General features: G+C 46.0%; 1 protein-coding gene across 1 annotated transcript; it reads right to left on the bottom strand.

The window, feature by feature from the left end:
* Window positions 1-71: 71 nt before the first annotated feature.
* Window positions 72-13,994, bottom strand: LOC147437447 (heat stress transcription factor A-1d-like). Its single transcript, XM_086486993.1, has 3 exons — window positions 13,399-13,994; window positions 831-1,930; window positions 72-651 (listed from the first exon to the last, which is right to left on the bottom strand). Exons 1-2 carry the CDS (start codon window positions 13,735-13,737, stop codon window positions 839-841), a joined length of 1,431 nt encoding a protein of 476 aa, XP_086343119.1. The 5' UTR covers window positions 13,738-13,994; the 3' UTR covers window positions 72-651; window positions 831-838.
* Between the last annotated feature and the right edge of the window lie 10,831 nt (window positions 13,995-24,825).

The raw sequence follows: 24,825 nt of genomic DNA on the forward strand, positions 1-24,825 counted from the left end.
CTTCAGGCCCATCTTGACACGGGGCTGGTAGACTGTTTCGGGGTGTAAACGTTTTAATACCAATGACTGGACTTTCTCTCTGAAGTCTTTCAGTACATCCAATAGAAATAAGTGCTCAGCCAAACTAAACATTACTCATCAATACAAACAGGGCGATCTCATTGCCATAAGTACAGATACTTCATTTCTGCTTGAGCAGGAAGTGCACAAGAACTATATTCCAATAGAATGGTAACATCAGGGTCAAAATTTCTTTTGGTATTTGGATGTACAGCTCCATCAATTGACTGTCACAGACAAGCATACGAAAACATTCACCTTATATTCACCATGATCTCACAACCTAACCAAAATCCATGGTGTACAGATGAGACTGCTACAACTGACAGACCTTGGCGATGTGGTGCTAGCCAGCACTTCAATACAATTTCGAAGAAAGTTGGCATAGAACACCAAGAGGTGAGTGAAACGGCGTACTCAACAGCGGCCACAACCAGCTCAACTGATGCTCTCATGATTGACAGATCCATCCAAAATTCCCATAAGAATCGGACACATTAACATAATTGCCTGACTAATGCATCCCCCTGAGGTTTGGTATCAGCAGAAGAAATCATCCTTCTACTGATGAAATGCTCAAGAACAGAATTCCTGCAACCCAATGAAAAAATGTCTCGTCTATAAGCTTTTGTCCTTATCAAATGCCATTCTTCTGTAAGCTTTTGTACTTATCAAACACTATTGAGTTTATAGATATCAAGAGTAAATAAACAGAGATTATATATGCTATTAAAAAGGATGAAGCTAAACAAAATCTCAGAAGCGCTTACTTGAGAAATTAGGTGATTGCACCATGGTCAAGTTGGCCCATTTCTTGCACAAGCTGATCCATATCATGGCCACTGTTCTGTTGCATGAAAAAAATATCTTGTTCTTGCCTGCCTCCATAATCCCCCATAGCACCATCTGCATCCATATCAGAACCTTCCTTGCTGCTGGCCAGAAGCTGCTCCCACAAAGGATCATTGGAGAGACTATCCTCAAAAGTAATAAGATCCAAATTTGAAGCATTATGTGTCAAATTATGTGAAAATGAAGAAAACTGCGTGGGGTCCAATGGATCAAAATTTTCCCCATCCCCGAGGTTTGAAAAGCCACCCGAGTCAAGAGTGATGCCAGCCTCTGTTGGAGAGCCGCTGGTATTTGGCTTCCCTAATCTGTGTGGTACTCCTATTGCACCGTGATTGTCAGTAAACTCTGTGAGTGTTGCCCTTGCCTGCTGAGGAGAACCATCCTGCTGTTCAAGAAATGAAGGGATCAATTCTCGAAAAAACGATTCAATGGGGTTAGATAGAAACTCCATCTTTCGTTCAGAGTCAGAATCTGTCAGTTGCAGAAGTGTCGAGGAAAATGTATCATAATGCCCAGAATCATACTTCACTAATTGTCCGCTTGTTGAAGGTTGACAACCATTTTCTTCACTACCCTCACCTTGCTTCGGAAGTCTCCTCTTTTTCCTTGCATCACCGAACTGCTTGTCACTTTGTTGCACTAACTGAGAGAGAAAAGCTGTGCTTTGCATGGCTTTAGCTAAGAAGGCCATCATCTGTTGCTGTCGTTGTTCTGTTGTTTGGAGGCGCTGTCCCATTGTTCGCAAGTCTCTTTCAGTTAACTGTTGTTGTTGCCGTAGCTTGACTAGTTCTAACATCAAAACATTCTTGTCACGTTTCAGCTGTTCGATTTCACCTTCTAGACCAAACTTCCCAACTTCCACACAGTGACTTGCTGATGGTGCATTGGGTGCAGTAGGCTGAGGCTGATTGTGACCCACTGACTTACGACGGTGAATTGTCTTGAGCAAATGTCTCTGACCTCGCAGGAATCCTTCATTTGCAAACTCCCACCGATCTGGATCCACCTTTCGGAAACCCTGCAACAACCAAAAGAAAAAGAGTTGCATTCCTGATTTGAGAATTTAGGAATTCTGTAATCAGGGAAAGACAAGTGCCGCCCACACAAATGACAACAAAACTTTGGCTTAATTACACGCAAAACATCCCATGAACAATTTGACATGTTCCATAAAGGAACATCATGTCTAGAAGAATAAGTCCTGATCATAACAAATATAAAGCTCTTAAGTCCCCCGCTGCCAGGCCAGAAGAAGCTCATTGAGCTCAAAAACATCTCATGAACATTTTGACATGTTCCATAAAGGAACGTCATGTCTAGAAGAATAAGTCCTGATCATAACAAATATAAAGCTCTTAAGTCCCCTGCTGACAGGCCAGAAGGAGCTCATTGAGCTCAAAAACATCTCATGAACAATTTGACATGTTCCATAAAGGAACATCATGTCTAGAAGAATAAGTCCTGATCATAACAAATATAAAGCTCTTAAGTCCCCTGCTGCCAGGCCAGAAGAAGCTCATTGAGCTCAAACATAGAACTTCCACTTGTACATACACATGAAGATCAAATAGAGTCTTGTACATACACATGAAGAGCAAATAAGCAAGAGAGCAATTAGAACAAACACCAGAGACTTTACTCTCTGATCAAACAGGACTGCAAAAATTTTGCAGGAGCAGACTCACAATGCATCTAGAGCAACGGTCACACTGCTTGTACAGCTTCCACTTGTGCTTATTGAATTGGACAATCCTGGTCGCCTATGGCTGAGGTGGTTCTGCTGCAGATATGGCTGCAAACTGATGAAGGCGAGACCCCAAGCTGAGAGCGATGGCTGAGATGAGGGACTTTACCATGACAGAAAACACCCAAAACAGGTCACCCAGGCAGCCGCTCCTTGCCAGCTGTGGCACTTGTCCAAAACTCTAAAGAGAGAGGGAGAGATTGGGTGCCCCCCATGCTCGGTCTTCTAGCCTTCTCTTTTCTTGACCCTCAGTACCCCTCTGGGGATCTATATACTTTTGTAAGTTGAGGTAGGGCAATCACCGAACAAAAATATATAGGTGGAGGCATCATGAAATTCAAGTACTGTTGAAAAATCTGTAAATATGGCAAACTGTGTTGAGGATGCTTCGAAGCAAATGTGCAACTCGTTGACGAGAAACTGTAAGTATTCCATTACGTCAAATTGTCATCTGTAAGAAAGCCTATTAAAGAAGGCCTTTGTGTGAGCGCTTGGATCATCAGTTGGAGATTAGGAGCTCACACCCACAGTTGTACCACGACAAGTAATATAAGAAAATATTGCAAGGGGCGCCTAGTTGAGGGGCCAGTGCATCTCGAAGTAAAACTCTGCCAACACTGTGGCTCGTCTCAAGTGTTAAGTTCTCTTCCAGTTTAATATTTGCAAAATGTTCCGGTTGTTATAAAGTCTGTTCCAAATTCCAATCAGTATTTCCCATTGGCCATATTTTTACAAAGTGCTCAAAAGCATTAAAAGTAATTGCTTTTAATAACAGTTAATCAAAAAGCTCAAAAGTCAAAGCTTTCAATAACTATCACCAAAAAAGCACCCCGCCCAATATCACAAAGTGATGATGTGGCATGACGTGACTAACGGATAGTACGGCCCAAAAACGCACCAAGAAACCCAGCTGAAAAGGGGGGCATTTGTACTATCGACGTGGCAATAGGAACCAACGGACTAAAGGCCTTGACTTTTTATCGATGCCAGTTTTTGGGTGCTAGTTTTTGGCAACTTTTGCTTTTGGACCTATGTGTGTTTAATAGGAAGCTTAAGGGGTAGGGGTGTTAGAGTTTTGGCATCTCAAGTGAACTGCCCAGTGTGATCCCATTATTTAGTTTGGCTTTTAGGTATTTATTTTACAGCCCCCGTTGTATTCACATCAGTTATTCATTGCCAAGGTTGGTTGGTTCAGGAGACTCTCTCTCTCTCTCTCTCTCTCTCTCTCTCTCTCTCTCTCTCTCTCTCTCTCTCTCTGGCGCGCGCGTGCTTTCTCCCCTTGGTCTCTATGCTTCTGCATCGTCGACTTTGACATGGTATCAGAGCCTTGGTGGAGCAAGGTATAACTAGCCTCTACACAATAGAGAGCGGTACTATTTCAATTACCTGTCAAGTTCACAGAGCACTGAGAAGAAAAGAGAGCACAGAGGTGTCCAACAACTAGAATGTCACTGCGCACACGAAGACTGACACCCTGTAGGCCCCAAAGACTGGAGCCCCTTTCAATATTTCTTTATTCGATTGAAAATAGACGACCCGAACACATAGACCAAAGTCTCACAAAGCTGTCCAAACCTGGCAAGGGCTGAAATTGCAGGTTTTTGACCCAATTTCAACAACATAACGACACCAAAACCCCTGTAGATCAAAAGCACATGTCTAGGTCAGATTCCCTCGCAATTTAGAAGCTTTCTAGTCAGCTGTAACAGAATTTCAGCGCACTGTAATTCCCTGTTTTGCCACTGTCGGGTGCCCAAAACCCTGTACACACATCCCAACGCTTTCATGGGGCTCCCCTAGTGTTTCCTTGTAGTTTAGGTGCAAAACCCTAAACCTGCAGAAAAACACAGCAGGTTGTAATTCTCTGTTTTGGATCGTTTTTAGCGGAGCGAACACGTCTACGCGTGTCCAAGGGCTCCCGCACGCAATGGAACAGTTCCCCTGTAATTTGGATGATTTCTTACGCGAGGAAACTCTCGAAATTTGCAATCTTTTGCGATGGAACTCTGCGTACCTTTGGGGGATTAGCAATTAGCTAATCCCGTTCCTGTTCAGAAGGCTCTTGCCTTGGCAAACGCGCATAAAAACCCCAAAATTGTACATAGTCAATGAGTAGCTCAACTAGTGGGGCATTATCGTATGTGCAAAGGGGAGAGAGAGATGAGCGAGAGAAAATCATCGCGCTACATGAGACAAAGGAGAAGGCAAGCTTTCCATTAAAGCTGTGAACCTGCACCCACTACTCACACACATGTTATAGGTCCTTAATGATAAAAAATCAACCTCCACTCTCAAAATGGGTGCCCCCTCTTGCTGAGGTGTCCTGGAGAGCAACTGCCAAGTGTCCAGTTTGCCCCTTTGGTTTAATTCCCTAGTTCCCACCAACTTATGAAGTTGTAAGTGACATGCCGAGTGGCCCAAATTCTATTTGGTGCACATAGGCTTCCATACTCATCAGAATTCAGTGCTAACTCAGTGCTAACTGGCCCGACCAATCCCACCCTGACCGACCTAGACTCTCGATGTAAGAAACCCATTTGGCCGCAGCTGTTTCACTCTGGCCATGCAATGTCCACTTGCACCTTTTCAATGGTTCCGAGGAAAACAAGTAAAAATAAAATAAATAAAAATATATAGTACATATTTATAGAAGGCAACAGGAAAAATGCACCTCCTAGTGACACACCCCACCCTTGAAATACTGCAAGCGAGGTCAAGCGACCTCGCTTGCATGCCAATAATACATGCTGATATCTCCTTATCATATATTTTATGATGGGAATCAAGGATATACATGCTTCCGTAAATGTAGCGTTGGACGATAGACAATCCCACCAACCTGGCTACCACACATATATCAAGCATAGAAGTCTTCTAGTGTACTCTCAAGCACAAACTTCTCTAGCCAAATTTTGTATAGAAAGAGAAGATACAATTGCTAAACTACTCCTTTGAGCATCATGAACCATGATCTCACCTGGCTCCAAAGAGCTACATCAAGTCATTGTGGGTTCCATCTGAAAGGTTGTAAGATATAGTTGCAATAGCTGAGGTGAATCAACCAATTCAAACTCTTCCATCCATTTAGCATCCAAGGATGGATAGTTCTTGAACTTCACCAAATAGCGTCTTGCAACCTTTCCACTAACCTTCCTTTCCTTATGTGCCAATATCTGTTCAGGAACAAGAATCTCATCCAATTCTTCCACTTCGGGTTGTTCTTCATCAAGCATATTCTCTCGCACATCACCAATAAAGGGCCTTAGAAGGCTGGCATGAAAAGAATTATGTATTTTCCAGCCTTCCTTCAACCTATAAGCTACATCACTGATCTTTTCTGGAATCTCAAAAGGACCATAATATCGCATGCTAAGCTTAGGAAACAAACGTTTCTTGCCTTTCCTTTTCCTTGACTGGCCTTTTTAAAGCGCAAAAGTACCCAATCACCAAGTGAAAATAGAAGTTCACGACAGTGACGGTCAGCTTTCTTTTGCTTAGCCTAAGTCTTCTTGAGAGCAATCTTTATCTTCAAAGACTCTATGAAGTTTCCTCCAACATAAGCTGCATTGAACTACTATATGAAGGTCAAAGCCTTCAGTTGATCCTCAGTTCCCATGAAAGTTTCAAACTGCATTCCCTACCCACCTTCCTTGTAATCCTTAGGCTGACTCAAAGGAGTCACAATGTCATAAACAGGTACCCGCAAAAGTGGTGCTCCACCATTGTCCATTTCAGCACTCACATCACCTGTTTTACTTGTCATATCAGCATTTTGGGCATATGGCTGCAAAACCAGCCATACCAAATTGTGTTCCAGGCACTCTAAATGACCATAGGCACCCTGGTTGTCACAAGACGGGCACCACGTGCCAATAGAAAAGAACGGACAGAGCAGACTTTTAGCACTTCAATAACAATTGAACTTTGAGAGAGAGACGACACACAAGTTCACAACACGTAGTGGCAGAATCCACCCCAAAGAGTATTGGCCCCAAACCTTGGCGCCCCTTTCGGTATTTCTTTATATTGTATCAACACAGTACAAGTCGGTACTCAAGACTTTGCACCTTCTCCAGGAAGCATGCCAAAGAATGAGCCCTAACCTCATATTTAAAGGCCCTAGGCCCCAAAAGTAGTTTACAATAAAAAGCCTTCAAACTCAAAAGCATCTGGTCCAAAAGCAAAGCCAAAAAGCTGCGAACGTAAATCACGGATTCCGTATAGCAATCAGCACAAAACGTGAAAATCCGTACAATCTGCCACGTCATCATGTCAGCGCAATTTTCGTACAACTGCCACGTCATCAACTGCTCCGCCAGCCTTTTCTGTGGGTCCTACTTTATTTTAATCGTTTATGTCACTTGGGGCCCCATCAGACGGGGTCCCCATAAGTTGGTAGGACTTCTTCTTCTGTTACTTGTTCTTCTTAGGGTTTAGGCCCCTCGGCCGGCATCTGCAAGTTGGCTCCCTTCTTCAGGGCTTTGACACGTCAGCAGTTTGTGACATCTCCACTTCTTGAAAGAGAGTAATCGTCCGCGATTACAGCATATCTGGAAAACAACTCAAGTTAGCTCAAAAATTTCCAAGGGTCATTTCGAGGGACATTCCGAGGGACAATCAGTTTGCTCTTTTTGTTAAGAAGTTAGCTTCTCCTTTCGGCTCTTTTGATCAAGGAGTTAGCTTCTCCTTTCGTCCAGATGAGAACTCTTGATATTCGGGCGTAGTAAAATTAGCCATCACACCCAGAACGTACTGATCTTCCACACATGTCTTGATGCACTAAAATTATATACCCAAGCAATCTCATCCAATTAGGAATATTCAGTGGTTGGCACATCACAATGCAACACAAATGCTCACATATGCATGTTAAAAGACATGGAAACATAAAGCCGCCGATGAACACTCCTCCCCCATAACCTAACAAGGTCCGGGCCGGGAGATATTCAACGACTCCCTCATCACTCCTCCCGCATAACCTAAAAAGGTCCGGGCTGGGAGATATAGAGGCCTTTTACAACCAAACGCCCCCCAAACCACAGCCTGTGTTGTTTGGAGGTACTAAGAGTAACCACTGCTCAGACTTCTTAATACTCCTCCCGCATAACCATCCAAGTCCGGGCTGGGAGTCACAACAACAATACTCCCCCCGTAAAATAACCACAAGGGTCCGGACCATAAGTAAAAAACAACACTTTTCAATCATCATTTCTCACTACTCCACCCGGGAGTAAACTCACCAATCATTCAAACCAGTATTAAAACCAAAGTCAAACATTTCAAATTGGCACCAAAACAAGTTCAAAACAGATACCATCTCGATGGAACCATATAACCGGCCTGTACAAGGGCGGTACTATTTCAAATACCTGTTAACTTTACACAGAGCACTAAGAAGAAAAGAGAGTACAGAGGTGTCCAGCGACTAGAATGTCACTGCGCACACGAAGACCGACACCCTATAGGCCCAAAAATTGGCGTCCCTTTCGTTAATTCTTTATTCGATTGAAAATAGACAACCCGAACACGTAGATCAAAGTCTCACAAAGCTGTCCAAACCTAGCGAGGGCTGAAATTGCAGGTTTTTGACACAATTTCGGCAACATAGCGATGCCAAAACCCCTGTAGGTCAAAAGCACATGTCTAAGACAAATTCCCTTGCAATTTAGAAGCTTTCTGGTGAGCTATAACAGAATTTCGAGGTGCTGCAATTCCCTGTTTTGCCACTATCGGGTGGCCAAGGCCCTATACACGCATCCCAAGGCTTTCATGGAGCTCCCCTGGTGTTTCCTTGCAGTTTAGGTGCAAAACCCTAAACCTGCAAAAAAACACAGCAAGCTGTAATTCTCTGTTTTGAATCGTTTTTAGCGGAGCGAACACGTCTACGTGTAACGTGCACATCTAACCCTATGTGCATGTGGACAAGTTGTTCCTTCTTCTAGGGTTTAGAAAGCCTAGGAAGTGTTTTGGCAACCTTGTGAGCCTGTACGCGGGCCGTGCATGTCCAGGCACTTAAGAGTAGTTGCATACCCTCTGATTGCACACCTAGCATGAGCATGGTATACCATTGCATGAACCCAAGTGGCATGGCATATGAACCATCTCTTAAATGAGGTCATTTTTAAACTGACCTTTAATTAAATGAAATTGTGGGGGCTGTCTTGAGACTGCTCGACCCAGTAGCTGGCAAGTATAAAAGGAAGGCCTTGGGCGCTAGGAAGAGGCAAAAGACAAGTAGAGAGCACAGTGCCCGGCAAGCAGCAGGCCCTCTGTCACAAACGAGAGCGTGTAGCAATATAAAAAAGATGGATGCTAGTGTTATTCATTCTTGGTTGCATCAATTTAATGCTTATTTTACGACAACTAAGAAGACAGGAAATAGCAAGGTTTTGACGGCAGCTATGTATCTTGCCGGTGATGCGAGTAATTGGTACCACGCATGGCAAGAGGCACAGTTGACCGCGCACCTAGAGGAAGCCGAGGAAGGCACGCCCCTTTCTTTCAATTGGGCCGACTTCCAAGACAAGCTCAAGGTGCGGTTTATGCCACCACAATACCTAGCACGGTTGAAAGAGGATTGGTGCAATCTCAAGCAGAATGATATGCCAGTCATGTCTTTTTCTCACCGTGTTTTGTAGCTCGACACCCAATTACGCAACGGATGATGAGCGCAAAGAGGCTTTCCTTTTCGGATTGGACGAATATATCAAGTTTGATGTAGAAGCCTTCGACCCCGCAGATCTCAACAAGGTGGTAGCAATTGCTCTCTCCCAAGAGATGAAGCACAACAAGGGAAAGCCCAAGGAAAGCAAGACTTCTCTAATTACCACTCAAACTTCTCAGAACGGTAAGAATCGTAAGAATAGTAACACTTCTAACCAATCTTCATCTAGTCTCTTAGGAAAGAACTCTCCAAATGAACCTAGAGTAAAGCCAACACAATTGCTAAACATAAGCTCACTCCATATAAAAAGGCAAAACAAGGAATCTTAGGAGGATACATCACGTCGGAAGAGCAAAGCACTTATTCTAAGGAAGGTCAATGTTATCATTGTCACATCAAGGGTCACATAAAAAGAACACTTCCTCTATCAATGCAATAAATGAGAACACGAGTGTGACCCAAGTTTCTCATGATCCTCCCATTGATGAGTCTCTCATTAAGTGTTATGGTCATGTGAAGGGTCGGTGTTTTGTCATATTGTTTGACCCACGCAATATGCATGATGTGATTAGTGACTCTCTTGTCGAAAGAGCCCGCTTGGAGGTTAGCAAGACATCTCCTTGCGAGGTGTCGAGCTTCGCTCCCGGTATGGTCTCTCTCATCACGCAAGAGTGCCTTAATGTTTTGTTCACTGTTCAACAAGTGTCCTTCTGCAGAAAATTTGCCAAAAAGTCAAGTACGATCGACACAAAACCACTGCGTTGCTCCAACCTTTGCATGTCTGATTGACCCTGGGAGAGCAATGAGCATTCCCATGGATTTTATTATGGATGTTCCAAAGACTCGAATTGGAAATGATGCGATCTGGACCATTGTGGAGAGATTTAGCAAGCAAGCTCGCTTTATTCCAGTCAAGAAAACAATCAAGCAGATCGTATGGCTAGGGTTTTTCTAGCACAGATTTTCAAGCATCATGGGATGCCCAAGTGTATTGTGAGTGATCGAGATCCTCACATAACTGGAAAGTTTTGGCGTGCCTTGTTTGATAACCTTGGCACGAAGTTATTTTTCTTTTACGTACCATCCCCAAACGGATGGGCAAAGTGAGATTGCCAATTCCACGGTATTGGATATGTTGAAAATTGAAACTCTATGTGTCAGACACACAGTCTGACTAGGAGAAGTATTTGCCCCTTGTCGTACACGGATAACACACATTAAGCATCATGAAGGAGTTGTTCCGTAAGTTCGGTGGGAGAGACCGAGAAATGGATATTCCCAATGCGTCACATCATGGGTAATGGGAGAATCGGATAGGGAATATTCCATTGGTTAGGGAGGAAATCCGAATTGGTTAAAGGATTACGCATAAAGACGCAGGCACAAGAATAAAGATTGGTTTTGAGAAGCTTTTTCTAAAAAAATAGGATACTTTTTAAAAGCTTTCCAAGAAAACAGATGCTTTCCCACCAAGAAATCTATGTCTGCATTGCATTTGTGCATGAGTTTGCTTACAAGGACGCCCAGGAGGTGTTGTGTAGCATCAATTTTCAGCTCACTTAGTTTTTATTGAGTTTTTAAACAAGTTCACATTATTTTTAAAAGTGACCGGCTTCCCACTTAATAAGTGGGCAGCCTACTTAAATAAAAGAGGCAAAAATAAGTCCTTCCGGCTGAAAAACAATCCTCTCTCTAAAGTTGCCGCTAGGCTACTCTACCTCATACCAATTACTCCAACGCTACCTCCCTTTTGCTATTGCTTGAGAATCTGTGCCGGCTATACCTGCCGTTCTCCAGAGCCTATAAAAGAACCACTAGCACTCCCTCTCTTTCAAGACTTGTCAGCGCTAGCACAAGGAGACTCTGCCATCCCTTGAAATCGGCAGGCACAGGTTGCTTTTCTATACTTGGAGCAATAGTTGAAACTTGTGAATGCGCTCTACGAGTTGTTGCTTTTGTGTTTGGGCTTTTTGCAGGTACTCTATCGCAAAGAAGGAGCAAGGAGGCTTCAACCTACACTCGATGATTCCGGAAACGGAATCCAAAACGGTCTAGGGGGCTTTTTGCTTAGAGTACGGACAAAAAAGGAATCGAGAGCTCGTCTGTTGGATTTCCCTAGTAGAAAGGAAACAACCATCCAATCTAAGATCTAGAATGGATTAGCTCTTGTGCTTGTAAAAAGATTCCCTCTCAATAAAGATTCTCTTTTTTTCTTCTTTTTTTTTTTTTGGGGGGGGGGGGATCTTCTGATCCCCAGTACTGTGTCAATCTTCTCCCTTGTCTCTTTTGGTTGGAAGTCTATTTATTTTCAGCTTATTGATTATTCGTGTGCCCTTCCGTTTGTGACACTATGCAAAGTGGATCGACCAGTACCCACTTAGCGGCCTATGCGCCGATGAAGTCTCAAGGAAGCCATCTATTTGTTTGGCTCAGGATTGTGAAGCCAAAGGCAAATGCAAGAGCTCGAGAGGACAGAGACAAAGGCAAGCTTGAGTTAGCTGTCTCAGCACAGTTGGAGTCCTCAAGGGAAATAAAGATGCATTGTTTGGCTCGGAATGCGAAGCCGAAGGCAAAAGCGTGAACTCAAAAGACGACAAAGGCAAAGGCAAGCTTGACACAGATAGCAGTGATAAAGATTTGACAGAGGACATCAGCATGGCACACGTAATGGCGGCCACAATTGCCACAACGCCAAATTTCTAGTTAGGTGGCGGTTGCCACAACTAGCTTCAGCCAGAGAAAGGCTTGTGAGCAGCAAAGAGGGGGAGTAAGAGCTCCCTGCAAATGATTTGGACCCATGTGTTGGAGTTCAAATTTTCAGTGTTTGAACCCATGGGTCGGAGTTCAAGGCACATGCATCTTGCAAGGAACCAACGGGACTTATAAAAACATTATGGATGTGTGTGCCGATCCATTGTTGTTGGCCGGATTATGGACAAGATGTGTTTCAAAGTTCATTGTCTAAGAATGTTTAGATGTGATGTGTTCACAATTCACGAATGGGGATTCTTGGACGTAGTTCAAATTTTCCATGAATGCACAACCGATGCTCAAGATGGCATTCTCAGATAAAAAGTTGGTGGAAGTGGAACTGAGGTGTATCCAATGGAATGTACAGTTGTTGGGGTGTCCATGGTGAGGGGGGTACATAAGGGTCCCTAGGCTAGTATATAAGAAACACTCAGCCCCCATTGTATAATCACTAATTCATTGCCCAGTTGGTTGGTTCAACGGTACATCTCTCTCTCTCTCTCTCTCTCTCTCTCTCTCTCTCTCTCTCTCTCTCTCTCTCTCTCTCTCTCCATTGCTCTACGCTTCCGCATCATCGACTTTGACAGCAATAGATGTGGCGACAACTCTCTCTGCGTGGGGACAGCCACCTGGACTTGTATGACTCCAAGCAGATTCAGAAAGCAGGGCAAATCTGCGAGTATGTGTGCTTTTTAATCAAGAACAAGTAACTAGAAAAAGCTAAACACGAAAAGCGAAACGCTAGAGAAAAAATCTGCTCTAGAGAGAGATATCTTGCTCTAGATAACTAAATTGGCCTAGAGAGAGGAAATACGCTCTAAACAGAAAGTCAAAAGGCCGTTCAAGACTCTTGCTCTTTGACAGAGTTTAGGACCACCTTCTTGGGGACAAGATGCCTAGTTGAAGGCTGAAACAGTAGCTACCTGCTACTTCGGCTTACCCAAGAACCTCTAACCATCCAATCCAAGCACAATAGAATCATCCCAACCTTAAAACTGTGGAACATAATAGCTTCCACACCTCGGCAAACTTTTAAAGCAAAGCTGTCCATAATTCACAAGCGTCATTGTTCATAACTTTAACATTGTCGATTGAGCTAACAAGCATGAACGAACTCAGTCTCTGTATACGCTTTGATACAATGATTTTTCTAATTGCTTCCAACTTTGAAAGCAAAACGACAAAACACATTCCAGTAACCTTTTTGTGTTCCATCACATTATAAATCATCCATGGATGTTTCAGCACCAAAAGACTGGAGGGTGTTTAGGGGCAGACCGTATTCTGACATACAAGAAAACATACAATACAAAAAATACACGCTTACATAAGTGTTCAATTGCCGCACAAAGCTGGAAAAGTTGCTGTGCTTGAAGTGGCGGGGAAGCAACTGCTGTGCAAACTGGGGAGGATCCAATACAATGAAGCTGTTGTTGCTGGGACTCCAAGCAACAATATCATCTGTAGTAGGATCATCCACCATGTCAAATGTCTTGGTGAGGAAAGGGGGTGGGGCATTTGACTGGAGAGCTTCCATGGGCTGAGGATAATTCAGAAGAGCACCATCAGAGGAACTTGGGGGGGCGGAAGCAGAAACCAACATGGACGAGGACGCATCTGCTGGAGAATCTGGGAGAAGGGGCGAGTCGGAGCTCTTGGCAGCCATGGCGACGAGCAGAGCAACGTCCAGTAGCTAGGCGGAAGCGCCTCCATGGGCTGAACGGGTCATGAAGTAAAATACCATCGCGGGCAACAGGAAGAGCTCAGTTTTATCGCCTTGAAAAACTTGGTAGAAGCGTGCTCTTCGTGCACCGCAGCAGTCTTTGTGCGAAGTCTGCAGACACTTTTGGTCGCCGTGTCGCAAGAACGCAGGAATGGCAATACGCTTTTTAGCAGTGTCGATGCAATACCTGTATTAGGGCCTAGCACTTCAGCGTATGTGACGCCCCAGTTTCTGGGCGCGTCGGGGAGGGGGCCCGGCGGGGATTTATACCCGCGCGCGGCCGAGGGGACTTCTACCTTCAAGGGCCCGGCGGGGATTTATACCCGCGCGCGGCCGAGGGGACAAGGTGTTGCTTCAAGGGGTCCTGGCGCGGACGGCACCGGCTCAGGAGGGCCCGGCTCGGACGGGACCGGCTCGGGTCAAGTTGCCTTCTCGGGGGCCCGGCTCGGACGGGACCGGCTCGGGCGTGGTTGCGTTGCATGGGTCGACGGCCGTTTGCGTTTCGCGGGTCTTCGCGGGTCTTGCGTTTCGGGTCCCTAGCCCCACGTAGCCTCAGGCTCCGCCGCACCGCCGACGGGTCATAGCGTGCCCCGGGGAACCTTGCGTGGAGTCCCCACGGTGCGCGAGTGCGTGGAGTGAGGCTACAGTGTCTAGGTGGGGGGTCCCCTCCCGTGGCCGGTCTTCGGGAGGCTCATACCCCTTATATACACCCCCGTTTGAAGAGAGTTCGACGACCGCGTCGAACGTGGGAAAAGAGTGCTCGGCTATGCATGAGGCCGTGGGGACAAAGGGGTGCATATAAGTGCAAGTGACAAAACTGTTCCCAAATGCAAGTAAGTCGGCATGCTTTGTTTTTGTACTTTTTGAAAGTGAGTGAGTGAGTATTTTTGGGGTTTTGGCAGAAGGCTGAAAATGTATGCTTTGAACACCCAAGTAGAATTCCCCGTACTTGAGCGTTCCCCGAATAGGTAACCCAGTGTGCGCGGAGCCACCTGCTGCGTTGGTCCGCGCGGAGGCTTCTTGAAAGCCGAATCTGAAATAGCGTTCCGTCGCAATGCAGCACTTGCGAGTTGGTCCCTGCTTGGACGTCATTTGGAGGGCATAGCTCGGGGCCCTGTGGTCTCTTTGTAGACTTGAGTGGGTCTTCAGCTCAGCATGGGCCACAAAAGTGGCCGGGGCGCGACGAACACCGTTGGCTTGGTTCGTCGCGTTTTTGGTCTTTCTCTGTTTTTGTCATAAAGAGCCCTGTCTGGCTCGCATCTGCCTTTTCTTCATGTGGAGAGCCCTGTCTGGCTCACATCTTTGCTTTTTGTGTTTGGAGGTGCCCGGCTCGGATCGGGGCCGGCGCGGGTCACGGGTGACGGCCCGTTGTTTGGACGCGTCACGAAGAGCCCTGTCTGGCTCGCATCTTTCCTTTCTCTCATGGAGGTGCCCGGCTCGGATCGGGGCCAGTGCGGGTCACGGGTGACGGCCCGGTGTTCAGGGACCGCGTCACGAGGCGGAGGGCGTGTGGTTGCTTTCCGGAGCTCTCTTCACCAGGATTTTGACGACCCGGGCCATTGCGGTTGGAGTCGTCGTGAGGATCGTGCGCGTCGGGCACGTCGGTCTTCGGCTCGTTTCCAGGAGCTCGTTCTGGAGCTCTGATACCAAGTGTGACGCCCCAGTTTCTGGGCGCGTCGGGGAGGGGGCCCGGCGGGGATTTATACTCGCGCGCGGCGGAGGGGACTTCTGTCTTCAAGGGGCCCGGCGGGGATTTATACCCGCGCGCGGCCGAGGGGACTTCTACCTTCAAGGGCCCGGCGGGGATTTATACCCGCGCGCGGCCGAGGGGACAAGGTGTTGCTTCAAGGGGTCCTGGCGCGGACGGCACCGGCTCAGGAGGGCCCGGCTCGGACGGGACCGGCTCGGGTCAAGTTGCCTTCTCGGGGGCCCGGCTCGGACGGGACCGGCTCGGGCGTGGTTGCGTTCCATGGGTCGACGGCCGTTTGCGTTTCGCGGGTCTTCGCGGGTCTTGCGTTTCGGGTCCCTAGCCCCACGTAGCCTCAGGCTCCGCTGCACCGCCGACGGGTCATAGCGTGCCCCGGGGAACCTTGCGTGGAGTCCCCACGGTGCACGAGTGCGTGGAGTGAGGCTACAGTGTCTAGGTGGGGGGTCCCCTCCCGTGGCCGGTCTTCTGGAGGCTCATACCCCTTATAGCGTATAAGGGGTATGAGCCTCCGGAAAACGGCCACGGGAGGGGACCCCCCACCTAGACACGCTAGCCTCACTCCACGCACTCGTGCAAGGTGGGGGGTCCCCACGGGAGGGGACCCCCCACCTAGACATGCTAGCCTCACTCCACGCACTCGTGCACCGTGGGGGCTCCGCGCAAGGTTCCCCAGAGCATGCTATGACCCTCCGTGAGTGCGGGGGAGCTTGAGGCTACGTGGGGCTAGGGACTCGGAACGCAAGACCCGCGAAATGCACCACGGCAACCGACCCACAGAATGCAACTTGACCCGAGCCAGGCCCTTTTGAAGGCAAACGCGCCCACCACGCACCTTCCACATGACGGCCCAACCTCCGGGTCGTCACACTTGGTATCAGAGCTCCATGCCCCGTTCCCGTGACGCGCCCAACCCCCGGGCCATCACACTACCATCTTCCGTGACGCGCCCAACCCCCGGGCCGTCACACTACCTTCTCCCATGACGCGCCCAACCCCCGGGCCGTCACACTTGGTACCACTACTGCAAAAACAAAGGAAAGATGCGAGCCAGACGGGGCTCTTCTTATCAAAACAAAAAGAGAAAAACACGATGGACTAACTCAACTTAGTTCGTCGCGCCCGGCCACTTTTGTGGCCTATGCTGAGTTGAAGACCCATTCAAGTCTACAAGAGACCAAAAGGGCACCGAGCTAGCCCTCCAAATGAAGTCCACACAGGGACCAACTGGGATCAGTTTGACGATTGAAGATTCAGCCAAAGCCTTCATGGTGTCATGACTACCAAAGCTACTTCAACCTAAAGACTGCATCTAACCAAGTAACCTTACCCGATTCAAGATTCAGCGATTGGAAACCAAAGCTGGTGTCAGCCTAAGTCTACAACGCGCGTCAAAATGACGGTAAGTTTCCTTGCAACTTCGCAAGGGCTGCATTGCTATGGACTTTACCTCCAATTCGACTTTCAAGAAGTCTCCGCGCGGGTCAACGCAGCAGGTGGCTCCGCGCACACCGGGTTACCTTTTGGGGAATGCTCAAGTATGGGGAATTCTACTTGGGTATTCAAAGCATATCTTTTTCAGCCTTCTGCCAAAAACACAAAAATACACACACTCTATTTCCAAAAATTCCAAAAACAAAGCATGCTACCTACTTGCATTCGGGTACAGTTTTCACGCACTTTGCACTATATGCACCCCTTAGACCTTTGGCCCATGCATAGCCAAGCTCTCTTTTCCCTTCGTTCGACGAGGACGTCGAACTTTCTTCAACCGGGGGTGTATATAAGGGGTATGAGCCTCCCGAAAACGGCCACGGGAGGGGACCCCCCACCTAGACACGCTAGCCTCACTCCACGCACTCGTGCACCGTGGGGGCTCCGCGCAAGGTTCCCCAGGGCACGCTATGACCCTCCGTGAGTGCGGGGGAGCTTGAGGCTACGTGGGGCTAGGGACCCGAAACGCAAGACCCGCGAAACGCACCACGGCCGCCAACCCACAGAACGCAACTTGACCCGAGCCGGTTCCGTCCAAGCCGGGCCCCCTTGAAGGCACACCCCGCACCTTGACCCGAGCCGGGCCTTTTGAAGACAAACCCCCACTTGACCCGAGCCGGTCCCATCCGAGCCGGGCCCCTTTGAAGACAAACGCAACTTGACCCGAGCCGGGCCCTTTTGAAGGCAAACGCGCCCACCACGCACCTTCCACATGACGGCCCAACCTCCAGGTCGTCACACAGCGTGGGTATTTTACTTGTATCCAAATGATTAGATTGGATGCACCCCGGTAAGTAGGGTAGGTCTCCACGATTTCAAACTAGTCTTTCTTGGTGGGCCTTGCTATATAACATCTATAGAATAATCATGCAACGCACGCCAATTGCGATCGAATCCAGCTTATTGAACTTAGGGTCTAGATTCTAGAAGCCACTACTGAAGGACGTTTATGTTACCCGCGTTTGTCTTTATTTCAACTTTTGTAATGTCAGTTTGATTGTACAACTTATTCAAGGCAAGGTTGTTATAGTGTTGGACATTTGATCTGTGAGTACAGATTAATTATCGTAGTAGAGTCGTTGATGTAGTCATGCACATGCGTTTCATCTATAATGCATGCACCCAAGGTACAATTGATCTCATCTAAGGCTGGTTTTCTTTCACGCATAATGGTCAAGAACTGAAGCAGTTCAGGGTCCGTTGCATGTCTTACAGAGGAGTGACATCTTGTACAAAGTTGCATGTAGCTAGTGGACTAAGCTTGTGATATGGCATGTGTTACAAAGCTCCCGTGTGTGACTACAAACTGGGGGTAGTTGGGCAAGATCATCGAGCAAGAGAACACATTTGTTGCTGAAGGGATCTGCCAATGTACTACTTGTTACGTTGACATTTTTTCTTACGAAAAGGTCAAAAGTTGTTTGGGTTAACATGGATAGCTCGGCTATAATTATAATATATGCCTCTTTATGTCCAAATACCACTCATCAATCTCATGAATAGAGAGGGGATACTATTGATTTGTGGTTGGTAGCTTGAAGTGGTAATGGACTGTAGATGCAATGGTGATAAGTCTTGTTGTTGCCGCTCCGATGATAAAGCGCCCAACAATAATACAAAAGTGAGGACAACAAAAGTGTCTATTTCATTTGTCTGTTGATCTCCTTTATTGCTATATATGTGAGGTATGCCATCATGCAGGAAGGACATATTTCTAGATTGTGAGCAAAGATGTCACTTTGCATGCTCCAATCTTTATACAATGCAGTAATTTCAAACCATGACCTAGCATACGAACAATAAGCTAGTTTCAAGTTGGCTGCAGTTTGACCCTAGCTCATCGAGAACTTCATACGGACACCTAGTACGGGAGAAACGAGGGCATATACAGTATGGGATCAATTATTTAGACACCTGGTATGGTATCAATTATTTAGAGCTAAAGTAAAGATGCATAAGGTGAATTCACTATTGTGATACACCACATGCATTCACTACTTGTGTATTCACTATTGTAATACATCACATGCATTGTCTAGCTGCAACCATATGTAAAGAGTTGCTTGTGTAACTAACATGTGCAGATGTTGATCGACATCGAGTGTATACTTCTAAAAACGAGATCCAAATAAACCAAAGCAAGGAAAGTAATGTGGAAAATTATGAACAAGCAAATAGATAAAGCATGAATAAACTGCAACAATAAGTGAGGGGCTTTACTAGCCTGCAATGTTGTGCTGCTGATTTTCAATTGTCCAATCTATAGGCCGATATTTGAGTGAAGCTACAAAAAAGCAATGTGAATAGTTAAACATATCATCTTGCAATGAAACGTCGCAGACTTAAAGTGCAAAGTATATAGTGCACGTCATACAGAGGTGCCATACAAAAGTATGGTGGAGAGTTGGCATTGTGGTCTCTCCAAAAAATTATAAGAAACGGAAGCCATGCCCTGCCCCGTAGCTTTTATGTGATGCACCAAGCAAATGCATGTGCATGGGAAATTGAATGTAGATAACCGACCTTGCAATGTTGTCGAGTTGGAGTTGCGCTTGTGCAATTGGAACGTGCAGTATTGTGAATATATGTCCTTCCTGCCATACACAACACATGCAAATGTAACTTTATTTTCTATGTCCTCTGATCAATATTACCTTCTCTCTCTCTCTCTCTCTCTCTCTCTCTCTCTCTCTCTCTCTCTCTCTCTCTCTCTCTCTCTCTCTCTCTCAAGTTGCTTCGGTCAACAATTATGTCTTCTTGCCTCCTTGCTGACTAACCCGCATTATGTATCATTCTTCCTAACTACACATGATAATGGGCATCTTGAGATCGACGTCCCCATGGCAGAAGGCACTATATTCAGTCCGCTCATTGTTACCATACACATGTAGTAGTGATGTGTGTGAACACAGTAGGACCGCCGAGGCATTTTTTCCCTCTTTAGGAGGTTTTTTCCCCCGTGCATTGTATATACGCCCATCACTCTAGGGCTATCTATCTTTCTATTGCACACTAAGTAATGCAGTCTCTATTGTGTGCCTTGAGCTCCTTTTGTCTTCTCCAAGCCGTTGTTAGGCGCATTTCTGACACCCCGTTTTTTGTAAATTTGTACATATGGACATGACGCCCGATGTCAAAAGGGCGTGTGGGCTTTCTTTTTGTGGGTTTTTTGGCTTGCTTTAGCAAGCACATGTACATGCACTGCAAGTCGCTAGTCTAGTGACAGCTGTCGGGCTACTGTAAGTGCCCGTGAGTGAGTTTTTTTGAAGTGAGCCTTGTATATAACTAAAACTCATGTACAAACTAAAAAAAGTTCAGACAAACATCAAAATTTGCAGGTTTTGGGTCGTTGTGGCTTCTTGATGCTTTTGGATGCAGTTTTTTGCCCCGACTAGCCTTCTCTACGTGTAGTCGTGCTGGGACAGCTTTCTGTTCGCGTCAATTTTTCTCATGGCGGAGTATGGAATCAAATTTGGTCATCTTCATCTTTCTCGCCAGTCATTTTTCAAGCTTTCTCTCAAGCTTTAAAGTGCCCCAATTGGAGTTGTGCTCTTCAGGTTACGACTAGTTCTCTGCAGGGTTATGGCTATGGTGCAGCCTAGTGGCAAATTGTGTGTAGATAGATTCGGAGGGCAAGTATCTATGAATTGTGGAATTTATGTCGAAGTTGTGGGTTTGTGATGTTTGATTGTGAAAGGAGAGGCTCTTGTATTCATATGCATTGGTCGGCGTGTGCTGTAAATTCGTGCTTTGACAGGGTTTTGCTCCTATGTGACATAGTCTCTTGGGTTGGCGACGGCTAGTAAATTCCCAAGGGTCTACTCCTATTGGACTTGTGGTGTTTCAAAAGGATTTTTCAAAGCTTTGGTGTCTTGTAGTTCTCTTTCAACGCTCTTGGGTGACATCACTATAGAGGTGTTTTAGTTTGCTTGTTTCCCAACACCGTGTGTGTTTTCTTGCAACCCTTATTCCAACAATTGGTATCACAGCAGGTTGCGTCCTCTCGGGCTTAGTCGCCAGCAGCTCCAACACACGCCTGCTCATTTTCTTCGATTTCAGTGAGCTTTGGCGAGTTTTCGCAGGTCAACAAATACTTCGGGCGAGCTCGTAGAGCAGAGTCTACTCATATTTCTGATTCGGGCTCATTTCGGCCTACGTTTCCACTAACAGCCAGGTCAGCACAGGCAATTTCATCATTTTGTGCAAAATTTTGTCAGTGCCAAATACTGCATAACAGGTGCCATACAGTCTACTACATGTTGTGCTATATAGCACGTGCTGGTCTCACTCGGTTTCTCCTCATTTCGGACAATTTTCACATCAGGTGCAGGTATTTTCCATGGCTGACAACAACACAGATGTGTTCAAGATGTTTGCTGCTGTTGAGGACGGACTGGATGGGGACAATTACCCTATGTGGGATTACATGATGCAACATGTTCTTGTGTCAAAGGGCGTCTGGAATATTGTGCAAGGCATTGATGTACATCCTGGTTCTGAGGATGTAGGCGATGTTGAGGATGTGGCAGGTCTTGCTGCAAGGATTGTTGCTATTAGAGTTTTTTTGCCTATAGCGCAGAACAAGCTCGTTGGGATGTAAAGGATGCACAAGCTCATGCATTGATTGTGTTGTCTATGAAGTGCACCATTACTCCTCACATCGTTCACTGAAATCTGCAAAACAGGCTTGGGATATTCTGGCTGGTCTTTATGCAAGCCGCAATGAGGCAAAAATTACATTGCTGCGTAAAGAGCTAGAGTCAAAGATTATGCATAAGGAAGATGATATGGACACTTTCCTTGCTGGTGTCAAGGATATCAATGAGCAACTTATTTTTACAGGTGAATGTTGGGGTATAAAGCCCAATGTGGTCGCCCAGGTAAGTGGGCGGGCCGCCAGGTATGTACACATGTTCTTTTGTAAAAACCTAATAAGAACTCACTATGCTCTACACATTACAGTAGAGCGAGTTCACCATATCGTCGTGCTCTTCTTCTCGTACTCTCTCTCGCGTCGCACTTCCGCTCGTACTCCTTCAACTGGTGTCAGAGCTCAGATCGAGGCTCGGGGCAGCACTACAGGAGGCTAGAGTCACCAACTCAGATTGGAGTGAAATTCGACAGGCGAAGACACGGCCCCAAATCTCATGGGCGAATCCGAAGGACTTGGTGTTGTCAGAATTTCATTCTGAGGTCATCTTGGCCACCGTTTGGCTTCGACAAAGGTCTGCGCAGGCCATTTTCGACTACGTGGTCTCGACGGGTGCAGATCCGACTCTGCAAATTTGGGGTTTTCGGCCTACCACTGCAGGTGCTGAGGATATCGACACTCCCAGAGTGTTGATTTGTGGATGTCTACACATCGAAGGACGGCTCACAGTTCTTGGAGGTGTGTCACATACGACACAAGCGCATCTACACACAGACTGTAGGCAACATCCACTAGTTCATCAGGTTGATATTGGTTCAGAGGTCAGTTTACAGGGGAAACTCTGCCGAATTTTTCCCAGAAAAGTAAACTACTGTGAAGCGTAGCTATGGCTGGATCACAAGACACTTCTCTTTACAATATCAAGAAGCTGGATGGAACCAATTTCCCATTGTGGAAGAAGCAGATTTGGCACGTGTTGGTACAAAAGAAGCAGATAAAACCTATAAAGCTCAAGGGGATAAAACCAGAAGATATGGACGAAGATGAATGGAGCGAAATGGATGAATTGGCACTTTCTACCATTATGCTGACTTTGGCAGAAAGCGTTTACTTCAATGTAGCAGACGAGATGTCGGCTTATCAAGCATGGTTAAAGCTGAGTGATCTTTATGAGAAGCAGAGTGCAGCTTCACAGGTATACTGGCTTAAGAAGCTTGTTGACTTGAAGATGAAAGAAGGGACACCTATGTCCAATCATCTGAATGAATTCAACACAATCTATAGTCAATTGTCAGCTCAAGGTGTCAAGTTTGATGAACCTGTTAGAGCTATGTTCCTGTTGATCACATTGCCGGAAAGTTGGGACACTTTTCGCACAGCTTTGAGTAATTCTGCACCTCCAGATGGTTTGAACATAGCAGGTGTAGAAGGAAGTCTGCTTACTGAAGAAACCAATAGAAAGACAATGGACAAAGGCAAAGGAACGGCCTTAGTTGTCAGGGGAAGGACCAAAGAAAAGTACAAAGGTGGAAAGAGGAATCAGTCTCGTAGCAAGTCCCGCAGTGCTAAAGGCAAGAGTGACATAGAATGCTACCATTGTGGCAAGAAGGGTCACATGAAAACAGACTGCAGAGAATGGAAAGCAGAAAAAGGCAAAGAGAAAGCTGAAAACCATCGTGAGAAGAACAAGTCCTCAGTGAAGATTCAAGAAATAAATGTGACAAACACTGTTGCAGAGGATGACAGTCTAGTGTCAAGAGACATCTACTTCTTGAAGAATACAATGGACTCAGCTCTTCTTACAGCATCTGATGGAAATGCACTGAGTGACTGGATTATAGACTCAGGGGCATCACTTCATGTGTCTCCAAACAAGGAGTGGTTTACCTCTTATGTGACCACTAAAGATCATGTTTGGCTAGGCAATGGGCAGACATGTGAGATCTTAGGTGTTGGAGATGTTCAATTGAAGTTCCAGAATGGCTCTTCTTTCACGTTGAAGAATGTGAGACATGTTCCCGCAATTACAAAGAGCTTGATCAGCACAGGTTTACTTGATGATGTTGGCTATGTCACCACTTTTGGATAGAACATGTGGAAGATATCCAAGGGTTCTATGACAGTAGCACATGGAGTAAAGTCTGGAGGACTTTACATGATTTATGTATCAAATGTCTCTAAAAATGTAATCAATGTAACCGAGCAGCCGAACGTTTCTTTGTGGCATAGCCGGTTAGGACATATGTCCAAGAAGGGAATGGAAATCTTGTCTCGTTCTGGTTATTTGCCTGGCTTTTCATTTAATGATTTTGAATTCTGTGAACATTGTCTATATGGTAAGCAAACACAGCAGCCACATAAGCATAGAAGCAGTAGAAGAGATACACAGTTGGCACTTGTTCATAGTGATTTGTGTGGACCTATGCCTAACCTATCTCTAGGGGGAGCTTCTTACTTTATGACATTTATAGATGATTACTCGAGGAAAGAATGGGTTTACTTTCTCAAGCACAAGGATGAAGCGTTTAGTGTTTTCAAAACGTTTGTGACACTTGTGGAGAATCAGAGTGGCAAGAAGCTTAAATGCTTACGCATTGACAATGGTGGAGAGTATGTTTCAAAGGCCTTTCAGGACTTTTGTGAGTCAAAAGGTATAAAACGTGAACTTACTGCTCCTTACAATCCTCCTCAAAATGGTGTTGCTGAGAGGATGAATGGGACCATACAAGAGAAGGTCAGAAGTATGTTGTCTAATGCACAGCTGTCAAATGGGTTTTGGGCTGAAGCTGTATCAACAGTTGTTCATCTTGTAAATAGATCTCCTAGCAAGGTTTTGCAGAAGGATTCAGTGCCAGAGATGGTATGGTCAGGCAAAATGCCCTCATACAAGCATCTCAGAGTCTTTGGCTGTGAGGCATATACTCACGTTCCAAAGGAATTTAGGAACAAACTTGAGCCAAAGAGTAGAAAGTGCATCTTTCTAGGCTATGGTAATTCTGGTGAGATGGGGTACAGACTTTGGGATCCCGAATCCAGAAAAGTTGTCCGCAGCAATGATGTTCACTTTAATGAATCCAAATATCATTCTAAACCAGAGAGGGTTGAGGAGATTAGAAGAGTTGTCTTCCAAGAAGATGGACCTGCACGTGCAAGACAAAATGTCAGGGCTCAAGAGGAGCAA

The sequence above is a fragment of the Adiantum capillus-veneris genome, chromosome 17 (assembly GCF_014529385.1).
Source record: "Adiantum capillus-veneris isolate H3 chromosome 17, ASM1452938v2, whole genome shotgun sequence".
NCBI classification, from domain to species: domain Eukaryota; kingdom Viridiplantae; phylum Streptophyta; class Polypodiopsida; order Polypodiales; family Pteridaceae; genus Adiantum; species Adiantum capillus-veneris.

Excerpts from the sequence above, each read along its gene's own strand:
- LOC147437447 (XM_086486993.1), bottom strand. The coding sequence starts at position 13,737 with ATGGCTGCCAAGAGCTCCGACTCGCCCCTTCTCCCAGATTCTCCAGCA. Across the intron at positions 1,931-13,398 it reads TGCGGCAATTGAACACTTAT|GGTTTCCGAAAGGTGGATCC; the intron begins GTAAGCGTGTAT and ends TGGTTGTTGCAG.